This window comes from Cibotium barometz, chromosome 49 (assembly GCF_041138505.1).
Source record: "Cibotium barometz isolate CiBa-2024 chromosome 49, ASM4113850v1, whole genome shotgun sequence".
NCBI classification, from domain to species: Eukaryota; Viridiplantae; Streptophyta; class Polypodiopsida; order Cyatheales; family Cibotiaceae; genus Cibotium; species Cibotium barometz.
Window position 1 is genome coordinate 19,133,346 of NC_141094.1, and position 12,923 is coordinate 19,146,268.

The following is a 12,923-nucleotide window of genomic DNA, read 5'->3' on the forward strand; positions in this document are numbered from 1 at the left end:
AGAGAGAGAGAGAGAGAGAGAAAGAGTTCTTCCCTTCAAAATCTTGGCCCTCCTCCCTCCACACACTCCCTTGTGGAGATAAGGGTGAGAAGATTGTGGATGAAAACCATCGAGTGGGCTCCGGTCCCCCGTTCACACGCGGACTCTCACGATCCCCTCGAACCACGCTCTGATACCAGTGTTAGATCTCCGTAACGCTGCTACGGGCGTTACCACAAGAGGGGACGGCCTCTGGCTCACCACCCAGCCATAGAGGAAGAATGAGGATTGCCCCTCATCCCCCAGGCTATATAGTGTGTGGCCTGCCGTCCACACTAGCCTGGTTGCCCATGACTCCGCATGGGCGTCCTCTCCCACTGAACCCCGGACATGGCCATCCGGTCTGCCGCCATCGGTCACAGGCATTACAGCCTACGTGACATAATATCTGTCTTTATCACTTTCACAAGGCACTCATGGCAAGAAAGGTTTAAGCACGTACTCCCTTTGGCCTCTCCTCCAATGGCCAAGGTACCCTCTTACACATTCATTTAGATTCTAATAATTGGCTTGAATCAAAAGAATGAATGGCTAGAGTATGATAAAATGACTCACCAATTAGGCATGCCTCATACTAATTTTTAAACTTATCATCATATATATTCACTTTACAATCCTCTCATTGCCACAAGTGATAAAAACCATCAAATCTCAATGTCCACATTAGCACTAGAGTGTAATGGAAGCATCCAATGCATCCAAATGTATTCAATTCAACCTAGAAAAACCTTCAGTTTTAATAAACCCTAATTTTTGCATGAAGACCAATGGATATGAGGGTGGATTATGGCATATGAGAGCATTTTAACACACTTATGAAGAGAGCTTAATCCAAATTAGTCCATAATTTCTTATTTTTGATAAACCCTAATTTTCCAATGAAGTTGATTGAAATCCTTGCACATAAGAGAGTGAATGGGTTTATGGAAGCTTGAGAAACATGCTATGTGAAGGAATTTGTCCAATTTGACGAGCGAGTGCAAGATCCCCAAATCTTGTCCTAAATATACAAGAACCTTCAAGAAATCTTCAAATCCTTTAAAGTTTCTTCATATACTCATCTCTGATAGGATTTTGAGAGTGTAGAAGCCTAGAGAGAAACCCTACTTTGGTAAAAGAGGGAAAGAAACCCTAATCCCATGGTTTCAATACTAACCAATAGCATGTATGGAGAGCATGGGGAAGAAAGAAACCCTAATCCCATGGTTTCAATACTAACCAATAGCATGTATGGAGAGAGGAGAGCATGGGGAAGAAGATTATGGCATGCTAGAACAAGCGTTTATGATTGTAAAATGCCATCGCTATTGGAAATGCCACTGCCTCCTTGAAAAAATCACACGCTTGTTATTGCCGCGCCATTTGTTTGTGAGCTAAAAAATGGATTAAGTGCCATCCTTCACACATTAATTTTTGCCATTGTTCCCATACAACAAGGCCACCTAGCTTCACATGGGTATGGTCTTGCGCCAACATTACTATAGGCATAGCCAAAACTCAAGGTCTTGTTCACATAGAGAATACAACCACTACCTTAATCAAAGCTCCGATGCATGATCAAAATCAAAGCTCTGATACCAAATGTAATGGAGAACTACTTGTGCACATTAAAGGTAAGATTAGGAAAGCTTGCATGTAATCAAGGTAGAAATCACATACAAATCTATGATGCCTAAGTGGTTTAGCCTCTCATCAAGAGGATGGAAATAGCCTTTCATTAGCCAAATGCTCCAAGATTGTCCAAAAGTAATCTATGATGACCCATGAGCTCCTTTTTATACTTGAGCCCATGACCATAGTTCCTAGACCTAACTAATAAAGTTGCTACTTCGTTACACCTTCATTGTAAAGAGTCACCTTCAAATTTCAACACTTCTCAAGGTATTCTATTTTCTAATTTTGAAAATGACACATTTGGTACACAGGAGTAAAGTTCCTAGTTCATTACACCTTCATTGTGAAGAGTCACCTTCAAATTTTGACACTTCTCAAGGTATATTCTATTTTCTAATTTTGAAAATGACACATTTGGTACAGAGGGTTGAACTTGTCAAGGTATTCTAAAAGACACAGTAGTATTTATTGTTGCTTTAACAATATAGCTTTTGTGAGGAGAGAGCTGAAATCAAAGGTATCGAGACCGTAGAGTCCCCCGAAGGTTTTAACGTTGCCAGAGTGACTCCGCTTTTTGTTGGGTCAAGTCCTCCTGATGGCTGTCCTCTTGCTTCTGGCGCCGACTTGTCGTATATTGATTGGCTGGTGAACTCCTCGTTTGCGCATCTCTTCGGGTCTCAAGAGCCTGTACACCAGGGCTCCCAGCAGCCCTCCGGCGATGGGGCCGACTACGTAGATCCACACATGCCGGAAGTTCCATCTCACGATCGCCGGTCCCAGTGCCCGTGCTGGGTTGATTCCCCCTCCCGAGATGGGCCTGCAAACACCAAATTAAAATGCGTACATCGATCACGATCATCCCTCCCCCCCCAACCCTATACATAAACACTAGCCATGACTTGTTAATTGAATGGCCAAGATTAATTTGAGTAATAAGGGTTTATCTTTAATACCCAACGATCATTATATCTATTGCAATAATGGCTCCCACTGCCAACCCTGCGAATTGTCCAATCTGCACGTGCAGTAAGTACAACACAATTACAATTTGTCTGGATCTGGAGATGAAGTTGTTGGATATCATCTGGTGCTGCCCACAACTTGTACTTCAGCTGTGAATTTTATCTATATATATATAGAACGAACCGCGCGAGTATCGGTGGAGACGGATGAAGCCACGAACAAGAGCATGAAGCCGGACAAGGTCTCGGCCAGCAGAGAGCACAGCGCGGTGCTGTTGGGCGTCACCAGGAGTATGTCTGCGTCTCCTGGTTGGAACACCACCTCAATAACCCAGGAGGCTAACGTGGCTCCCAGCAAATGAGCAAACACATAACAAGGGGCCTGCGAGTAATTAATATTTAATGGGGTACATTAATAATGCGTTAGTCTAATTCGACATGCCTCTTCATACATATTATAATCTGTTCAAGCGATGAAAATTGGGATGTCTGATCTCACAAGTTGGAGGGGAAAATGCCTTATTGCCGTGTAAGCTATGGTGACAGCCGGATTGATATGGGAGCCGGAAACATGGCCGAGGGAGAAGATGGTGACCATTACAACCAGGCCCCCTATCAAAGCAGTTGCCAAAGTTGCAACTACACCATAGCCATAGGTGTTCACTTTGACTGCCAACAGAGTGAGGATCACAATAAAACTGGCGATGGTTTCGCCCGCTACCTGCAGCACACTAGTCCCAATTAGAGCTGAATTCACAACTTAAGTTATACTTCCCGATCTGCATGAGCTCTCACACCACCTACTGCTCTACTAGTAGGCTAAGTAAGAAGAAAATTATAATATGTTCATTAGAGTGCTGCTGCAGTCGATTAAGCCCTTAATTACCTTTCTAACCAGTGTGATAATCTCTGCTTGCACATCGGCAGCTTCTTTAAGTGGTGAGCCTTGATCGGCGTCTGGGACGTTCCCGTCCACGGGCCCTAATCCCTCTCCATAATTATCAGCTGAAAGCAACGATTGCTTGAGGCTCTCCATATTTCCCTGCAAATTAACATCCACAGCCACGGAGGAGTTGCCTTCCACCTCTAATTGGCCGGCCATTCTTTATTTATTCGACTTATGCCAGAAATAATGTTATTTGAAAGCTCAGGTGGACACTCGGCATTAATGTACCCATGATGTAGGCGCACATTTGTTCAAGCTCGAATCTTGCCCTAACAGTTTTGATGCGCATGCCTTGTGAAGCGGCAGCTTTCCTTCGGATTGTTGGCAGCTAGGGTGTTTGACGGATCGGACAAAGCGGAGTATTGTTACAACTGCAAAACTGATAAGCTGAGACGAGTATATTTATGGAAAATGCAGCAGCGAGAAAGCGAGGCACTTAATGAATTCTGTTCTTCATTCGGATACTTATCACACTTTTTGAAAAGAGGGACAACCTATCCTTCCACAGGTCACTGGTGGTCCATGGAAGTTGTGGCCTTCCATAATGCACGTCCCTAGGTGAGGCACCACCGTAGAGGATCCCATCAACAAAAGCTGTATTGTGGGTCGCACACATCAATTATTATTCAAATGTCGAATGTAGAAAGGAGAGCAAGCATGGCACGTCTGGGCAAATAATTGTTCCCCCTTTGAATATATATAGCATAATATAAATTATACTATGAAGTATATCATATATCAAAATAATGTTTTCAATGGGGCATACCTTGAATGGCTTAATTTGAGGTGGCTGAAATTCATGCCTAGAGAGAGGATTAGGGTATGTAGGAGTGGATTAGCATCCAAATTTTCACATACTAGAAATACAAGAAAGAGATTAAGACTAATGAAGCATAATGACAAGATAAGAGATTTAGCAAAAAGCTCACATGATATGACACTGCCTTTTCAAAGGTAAGACCTTGCCTCATGGCTACTCAAATCAAGATAGATAAATTTGCAGGAAATAACTTTCACACATGGTAGACAAAGATAAAGTTCTCATTAATGAAGAAAGGTTTGTGGAACATTGCCAATGGCAAGGAAAAGAAACCCTCAACTAGAGATGCTAAGGCTATCTGGCTAGAAAAAGATGAGAAGGTACTTACCATCATCGCATTGGGGTTGAGAAACAATCATATCCATCACATTCATGGGAAAGAGACTTCATTTAAAGATTGGGAAGAGTTAGCCAAACTCTTTGGTGCCCAAGCAAAAGAGCTCTAAAATTAGTCTCCTCATCAAATTATTTAAACCAAAAATGAACCACGGAGACTCTCTTCCTACATATTTAAATATATGAAAAGCTTTACTACCCAACTTGCAGGTATTAAGGTGGATATTGAAGAAGACATTAACATTACAATTCTACTAAAGAGTCTTCCTCAAGAAGATTATGGCACTGTGGTTTATAACTCTCAGCAATTTGCCTTCACCAAAGCTAGTGAACATTAAAGCTTCTCTTTTAGAGGAAGCAAGAAACATCAAGGAAATATGTGGAGACTACATCATGGATGGAGCCCTCTACATCAAGAATACATTCAAAGGATCATCATCAAAAGTAAACTTTAAGGCCAAGGATAACAACAAATGCCACTTATTTGGCAAACTAGGTCATTATGAGAAAGACTACTACACAAAGAAGAAGACTTCTACCAACCTTGTAGAAAAGAATAAAGAAGAAGAAGAACCTCTAAAAGATGTTGAGGCCTCCCATGATGCCAACCTTGTTAATATTGAATGTTCTTTCTAGGTTTTGCTCATGTATATGCTAACCCATTATATGTCACAAAGTTCATCTTGGATCTCACTATTTTATAAACCAGATAGTCTACAGTGGAGTGGGTAAAAGGATAGGATGGGGGCATAGGTGTTGACACTAGGAGGTTGGTCAAGCTATGTAGCTTCCCTTTGACTACTACTACAAGGATGAGGGCCATCAATTGCACACTGTATCCGCATCTTTACTGCTCTTATCTCTGAATTTGTGTACTTCAGAGCCATGTCATACTTCTAGCTTCTCTCAAGGGGCTAATTTCAACCCTTTCTTGTCTTCTTTCTTGTCCTTCTAGTTATTTTCCAGCAGCTTCTTGCTCAAGATTTTGATTTTCTTGACCTTGGGGTTGAGCTACCACTATAATCTCTCTTTTTGGTGTGTGACTGTTACAGAGGCACTTGCTCTTTCAACATATTGTTCGGGTCAAGATTAGGACCCATCACCATTTTTAACTTTTTTTAGTTGCCTACATTAGTAGCATCAAGCCCTTGCTGAGAGTGTACCATCTTCCATGCAACGTCCATGAATGCTACTCACATAGACCTATACTATGGCTCTCGACTTTTTGAACATTCATCACTAAATCTAAGCATTCCTTCTAGATATACCTATCTCTTTCTGTACTATTATGGTAATACTTCTAGCAATGCTACAGACTGGCACTCTTCTCCCTCTCACGCGTCTTCCTAAAAATTCCTAAGAGGCTTGATACACGAAATAACATACCAAACTACTCACTTTCCAAATCATAAACATTCTAGATAGTACAAGGAACTTCTATATCTCATTCATACAAAACTAACTAAGTTGTCTACTCAATACAATGTAGGATTGTACTATCTAGACTAAGACTTCCAGATCATAAATATACCAGATAATATAAGGAACTTTTGTATCTCATTCATACAAAACTAAGCCTTTCTACTCAATACAATGCAAGATTGTACTATCTAGATTAAGACTTCCAATCCCCTCCAATACCACACTGTGTCCTCGTATATGGACTCAACTAATAACTACCCCATTGGCCCCCAAGACAATTTACAAAGAGAAGTTTAATATCCAGATAGGAGCTCCTGATCATGATGAGCCATCACGGCCTCATTGTTGGCGGGCTATTAGCACTCAGCCCAGCAAACCATTGGTGGGAATCCTTGGAGCTCATTCACTTGCAACAATGATGGATGGCTCTGATACCAAGTTGAAAGTCATGCCTAGAGAGGATTAGGGTGTCTAGAAGTGGATTAGCATCACATCTTGGCATACTAGAAATGTAAGAAAGAGATTAAGACTAATGATGACAAGGCTAATGAGAAACTAGAGCAAGACAAGAGATTTAACAAAAATCTCATATGATAATCCATTACATAGAGGCCCTTTATATAGGCTTGAGTAAATCTTTATTAGCCACTAATTGTGTCTCATAAGATTTATTAAGCGATACCTAATCTTTCCTAGTCATATCCCTTGAAGTGAGCACCCACTTGGCCTATTTCCCGCCTTCTTCTAGATGCCCTCTTTTGGTCTCCACACACATGGGCTGGCGATTCCACACATTCCTTCATATTTGGGCTTGCTTTAAACCATAATTTATGACTTATGTAACTCATATTATTTAATTGAGGGTCACCTAGTAGTCCCCCTTGCAAATAACATTTACCTGACATCATTTGCTATTTTCAATAGAGGCTTGACTTCTTAATTTATTAATCATTTCATTTTCTTAAATATATAAAGTATGAGAGAGAGAGAGAGAGAGAGAGAGAGAGTTCAATTTATAAGCAAAGGCTACATGGAAAACAAGATTAAATCATTAGAAAATTAAAAAAAACTTTCACTAAGAAATAGTACTTATGATGTACGGAAGTCACCTTGGCATCTTAACAAATACTTTCCTAGTATCAAAAACATACCCTTGGGGTTATGAGAAAGGGAAATAAAGCGACATCAAATGGAGTCACTTGCTGAATGTAGTGCTGCAAGACAAGACTAATGGACCAAAAGGTATTACATTCCTCCCTTAAAGAACTTATGAATAATTCATAAATTTAGAATTATGCCATGAAATTCATCAAAACAATTACATGCAAAATGATGGGGTATACTATTAGAGCCAAGTAAAACAAGTTCTAATTTATTGATGGGGGTATACTATTAGAGCCAAGTAAAACAAGTTCTAATTTATTGATTCATGTGGTCTAAAAATTATTATAAAATACTAGATGATCTCAATAACACAACTTTGTATTTCATGGTACACACAAAACATATTCTAAAATGAGGTCAAAGATCTTGTTAGCCCTCAAAATATATTGCGCATACTCTCGTATGGCTTCCTTGGGTATATAGTTTAGCCCCATACCTTTGTATCCTTTATCTTCATCTTGTTGATGCTATGCATATGCCATGGATGGATCTATGGAGTTTACATACTTTTTCTACTTTGTGTAATTTTTACAATTTCTTGATTTTCTTGCAAATATCTTGCTTACATTGGTATCAAAGTAGAACCTTGATTTAATCAAGAGCAAGGAGAGAGTGATAAAATTTGAGTGATTTCACATGTATTTTTCCATAAGTTCTTAAATATATACACATATTTTCTGGTTTTCTTGAGTTTCTTAATTTCCTTGAAAAAAATTACACTAGTTTCTTGATTCTTAGCCAAGCCTTGAGGGAAATATTGCAAGATATGGCGGTGTTAGATTCATTTTGGGGAGAAAAGGAGTTAACGTTACACTATGGTTTGAGCAAAATTTTAGAGAAAAAGGAGAGGGAAAACGTTTTTTCATTTTTTTAAAGGGTTCTTTTCATTAAAAATGAGGAAAAGTGGGTCCCTTTTCCCCCCTTTGAAGCTTTCATGGGAACCTTGATTGTTTGCTCTCTATTGCATCTTGTACCTCTCTTTCATGATGGGAATGCTACATCTTATACCTCTCTTTCTCTACCAAGACCTACTTGATGAGCTCCTTCTTAGCCATGGAAGGGAGAAAAAATGCACCATTAGGTTGGCCAAAATTTTTCCATCTTCATGAAGACATTGAGAGTAGAAGGTGCAACATGTGGCCAAGTACAGAGCTTGGAGTTTGGACTATGGTCATTCTTACAGTACACATGAGAACTATCTTTGGGTGTAGTTTTGCCCCATACCTTTGTATCTTTGATCTTCATCTTGTTGATGCTATGCATATGCCACGGATGGGTCTATGGAGTTTACATACTTTTTCTATTTTGTGTAATTTTTGCAATTTCTTGATTTTCTTGTGAATATCTTGGTGGCATTGGTATCAAAGAAGAACCTTGGTTTCATCAAGAGCAAGGAGAGAATGATAAAATTTGAGTGATTTCACAAGTATTTTTCCATAAGTTCTTGGATATGTACACATATTTTTTTGTTTTCTTGAGTTTCTTAATTTCCTTGAAAAAAATTACACTAGTTTCTTGATTCTTAGCCAAGATTGAGTGAAATCCTGCAAGATATGGGGGTGTCAGATTCATTTTGGGGAGAAAAGGAGTGTTACACTATGGTTTGAGTAAAATATTAGAGAAAAGGGAGAGGGAAAAACATTTTTTTCATTATTAAAGGGTTCTTTTCATTAAAAAATGACAAAAAGTGGGTCCCTTTTCCCCCTTTGAAGCTTTCATGGGAACCTTGATTGTTTGGTCTCTACCACATCTTGTACCTTTCGTTCATGGGAATGCTACATCTTGTACCTCTCTTTCTCTACCAAGAGCTACTCGATGAGCTCCTTCTTAGCCATGGAAGGGAGGCAAAATTCACCATTAGGCTGGCCAAATTTGCCCCATCTTCATGAAGACATTGACAATAGAAGGTGCAACATGTGGCCAAGTACAGAGATTGGAGTTTGTTCCCCTTCATGTAAGCTTCATGTTCATCCCTTCAATGCTTCATTTGGGGCTGATTTTTGGTGATGTAAGGCTTGTTTCAAATTTAGGGTCTCTTTCCATAATTTTTGGTGATGTAAGGCTTGTTTCAAATTTAGGGTCTCTGTCCATAATTTTTAAAAATTGATGAATGACTCTTCTTCTCCACACCTCTCTCTACTGATACATGCTAGATCTTCAAGTTTTGGGTATAGGAAGCTAGGTTTCTTGCCTTCTTTAGGGTTTCTTCTTCTCTTCCAAAAGGGTTTCCATGCATTAGGGTTTCTTGAAGTCCCTAATTTTCGGGCAAAGAAATTGGGGTTCTTAATCATTCTCATCAAAGTAAGCTATTTTTAAGCTAATTATCGGGATCAAGTTTACTTCTATTAGCCTAATCCGTGCTTATGTGTATAAAACTTCATCAATTTCTTTAGGAATTCAGGGTTTCTTTGAAATTAGGATTTTAGGGATTAAGCTTTTCATATAAGCATCTCTCATAGTGTCTAACTGCACTTATAAGATCCATGCTTATATGTTAAAACTCTGATCATTTTCATGGAGAAATTAGGTTATCTCCAAAGTTGAGGTTTTTGGAATTTTTGTTTGTTTTTCTCGTTCAAGATTATTCATCATGATTCATTACATGTGTGTCTTGAGTATTGTGGAAAGATTACAAGTGGAAGGTCTTGCTTGACATAATTTTGAACTGGTGGAAGAAGAGGAGATTGTTTGGGGATTCTCTATCAGTTCTTTGCATTGGTTGAATCTTCTCCATGGTGGCTAGCAAGCCAAAGGGGAGGTCAAGAAAGGTTTCCCACTCCATGAAAGACATGAAGGGAGAGGGAAAGCAAGACCAAGACCAAATCACTATGGAGGATATCCTATGGATGCATTGGAAGAGCATGGTGATGCTTTGGGAGGACAAGCATCCATAGAACATGTTAAAGAAGTCTGACATAATTTTGAACTGGTGGAAGAAGAGGAGATTGTTTGGGGATTCTCTATCAGTTCTTTTTGCATTGGTTGAATCTTCTCCATGGCTAGCAAGCCAAAGGGGAGGTCAAGAAAGGTTTCCCACTCCATGAAAGACATGAAGGGAGAGGGAAAGCAAGACCAAGTGCAAATCACTATGGAGGATATCCTATGGATGCATTGGAAGAGCATGGTAATGCTTTGGGACAAGCATCTAGAGAACATGTTAAAGAAGTTTATGTGGGAAGTGGTCAAAAGTTTATTTCTCATGCGGCTATTCCTTTTCCAACGATTTCTTATGAAATGCTTGTTCACATTCTTGTGGTGGATAAGTTGGACTCCCTCAATCAAAGTACTCAAGTCATGAGTGCCAACATCACTACAAAGTTTGATGCAATGGAGAGTAAGATGATTACACAAGATGGGACTAAACCTACTTATTATAAGGATGGCAACCAACCAACAAGGGAGCCTTCTCATAAGGCTACCATAAAGGTTACTCCACATTTTGGATTTATGATGGATCTCATGTGGGATTTTCAAAGAGTGTTACAATTCAACCTGGTCTTTAAGATTTGTATGGGAGGCCAGGTCCTTAACATTTGTATGGGAGGCCATACAATGTTTCTAATGAATTTATGGGAAATGATTTTGTTGAAGCCAAGAGGGTTGCAATGCATGCCAACTTAAACCAGCCCGTACATGTGGAAGAAGATGCTTATGGGAATGATGCTATGCAATCCCAATGAGCATATACACATGTAGAGGGTCGTCTATGGTGAAATGGATCTAGACCAAGAATTAAGGAATCAAGGAATCAAACACACAAAAGACCAATTCTAGCATCCATTTGATAGGAAACAAGCACACATGAGAAATACATGAGATTATGAAGAAAATAGAGAAAATCCATATGCACATGTAACAAAGGAGAAATGTCCATAAGGCCTAAGTGATTTAACCTTTCACCTATAAGGATGGCTATCAAGCTTGCTATGAGGATGTCTCTCACCCATAAGGATGGCTATCAAGCTTGCTATGAGCCTTAGACCATGTGTGGCTATCTCTAAGAAAGGAGCCATGAGTACATGTAGATGTTCAAGTGTTGAATGACTAAAATATCCCTACAATGAACCCAAGGCCCTATTTATGGTAGCCTTGTTCATGGCCCATTATTTACATGTCTCTGACCTTAGCTTGTGCTTCATTACAAACCATCCCTTCCCAAATATTTTTTCCTTCAAATTATACAAGATATCTACAATTCAACATAGCCTCAAATGAAATCAATAGGAAGTGGTAAAGGTCCCAAATATTATCTCCAAATGTAAGGTAGTCCGTGAGACTTCATCTCCAATGCATATGTGTGGAATTGTTATGGCAGCCCTTGTTGTAGATGAAATCTTTTGAAAACTTCTTCATGAAAACTCCATGAAATAGGCCACAAATGATGCATACACTTAGCCAAGCATGTCTCACATTATTTTCTTCCATTGTGATGACCGTTAAAGCTTGTTGGACCTCACAATGGTCATTACACAATGGAAGAATATGATGCCAAGTAGCCTCATCCATGGTTGATCTCTTCTGCTTTACAAGAAATTCTTCAATATTCATATTCCTCAACTCCCTTGTTCTCTTGTCCACAATCTTGTCCAGCTCATATATAAACTCCCCTTCTTCATCCATTGGTGGTAGCTCTTCAATCTCACCTTCTTCATACATTGGTGATAGCTCTTCAATGTCTTGTGGAAGAGTGCCTACAAACCTCTTAAGGTTAGACACATGAAACACATTTTGTGAATTCTTGTAGAAGAAGGAAAATCAACTTGTAAACCAAGTCACCCACTTTCTTGACTACCATGTATGGGACATAGTATCTATGCGCCAATTTTGGATTGGAATATCCTTTGAGGTTGTTATGATGGTGCTTAGGAAGGTTTAGTAGCACATAATCACCTTCTTTTAAACTCCAACAACTTACACCTATGCTCATCCGTATTTGCCTTCATAACCTCTTGAGCCTTCTTCATGTTGTTGTTGCAAAGTTGAAGAATCTATTGCATCATTTCCAACTCTTCCTTGGCCAAAGGAATAACTATTTTGACCTCATGAAAAGAAATAGATTGCATATGCACTTGATACCCATAAAGAGCGTCAAAAGGTGACATCCCAATACTCAAATTCTTGCTTGAATCATGGAAACATTTAGCAAGATAAAGCCACTTGTCCCAAGATGTTTGCATCGCATCCCTCAAGTACACTTTAAGCCATTTGTTTGTGCACTTTGTTTGCCCATTCACTTGAGGGTGATAGGCTGTAGATGGAGTGATTTGGGTACCCATATTCTCATATAATGTCCTCTAAAAGTTACCGATGAACTTGGTGCCCCTATCACAAACTATGTTAAGTGGCAAACCATGTATCTTGAATACATGTTCCATGAATTGCTTGGCAATGCAAAAGGACCATAATTTATTTTTGAAGCAATGAAATGGGCTAATTTGGTGAGTCTATCTACCATCACAAATATTTGATCCCATCCATGCTTTGTCCTTGGTAGACTTGTAACAAAATCCATAGAAATGCGAGTCCATTTCCCATCCAAAATAGGCAAAATATGAAGCAATCCACTTGGAAGTTGATGACTATCCTTATTCCTTTGGCAAGACACGCATTCCAACACAAA

At 39.4% G+C, this 12,923-nt stretch overlaps 1 protein-coding gene across 2 annotated transcripts; it reads right to left on the reverse strand.

Moving 5' to 3' along the window:
* Positions 1–1,903: 1,903 nt before the first annotated feature.
* Positions 1,904–4,011, reverse strand: LOC147610373 (aquaporin NIP3-1-like). 2 transcript variants are annotated; one of them, XM_086786478.1, is made up of 6 exons: positions 3,790–4,011; positions 3,502–3,657; positions 3,115–3,336; positions 2,800–2,997; positions 2,607–2,668; positions 1,904–2,470 (listed from the first exon to the last, which is right to left on the reverse strand). In XM_086786478.1, the coding sequence occupies exons 2-6, from the start codon at positions 3,649–3,651 to the stop codon at positions 2,236–2,238; spliced, it is 867 nt and encodes a 288-aa protein (XP_086642604.1). In that variant the 5' UTR covers positions 3,652–3,657; positions 3,790–4,011; the 3' UTR covers positions 1,904–2,235. The 2 variants fall into 2 exon arrangements, with proteins under 2 accessions (XP_086642604.1, XP_086642603.1); XM_086786477.1 differs by having other exon boundaries at positions 3,502–4,010.
* Between the last annotated feature and the right edge of the window lie 8,912 nt (positions 4,012–12,923).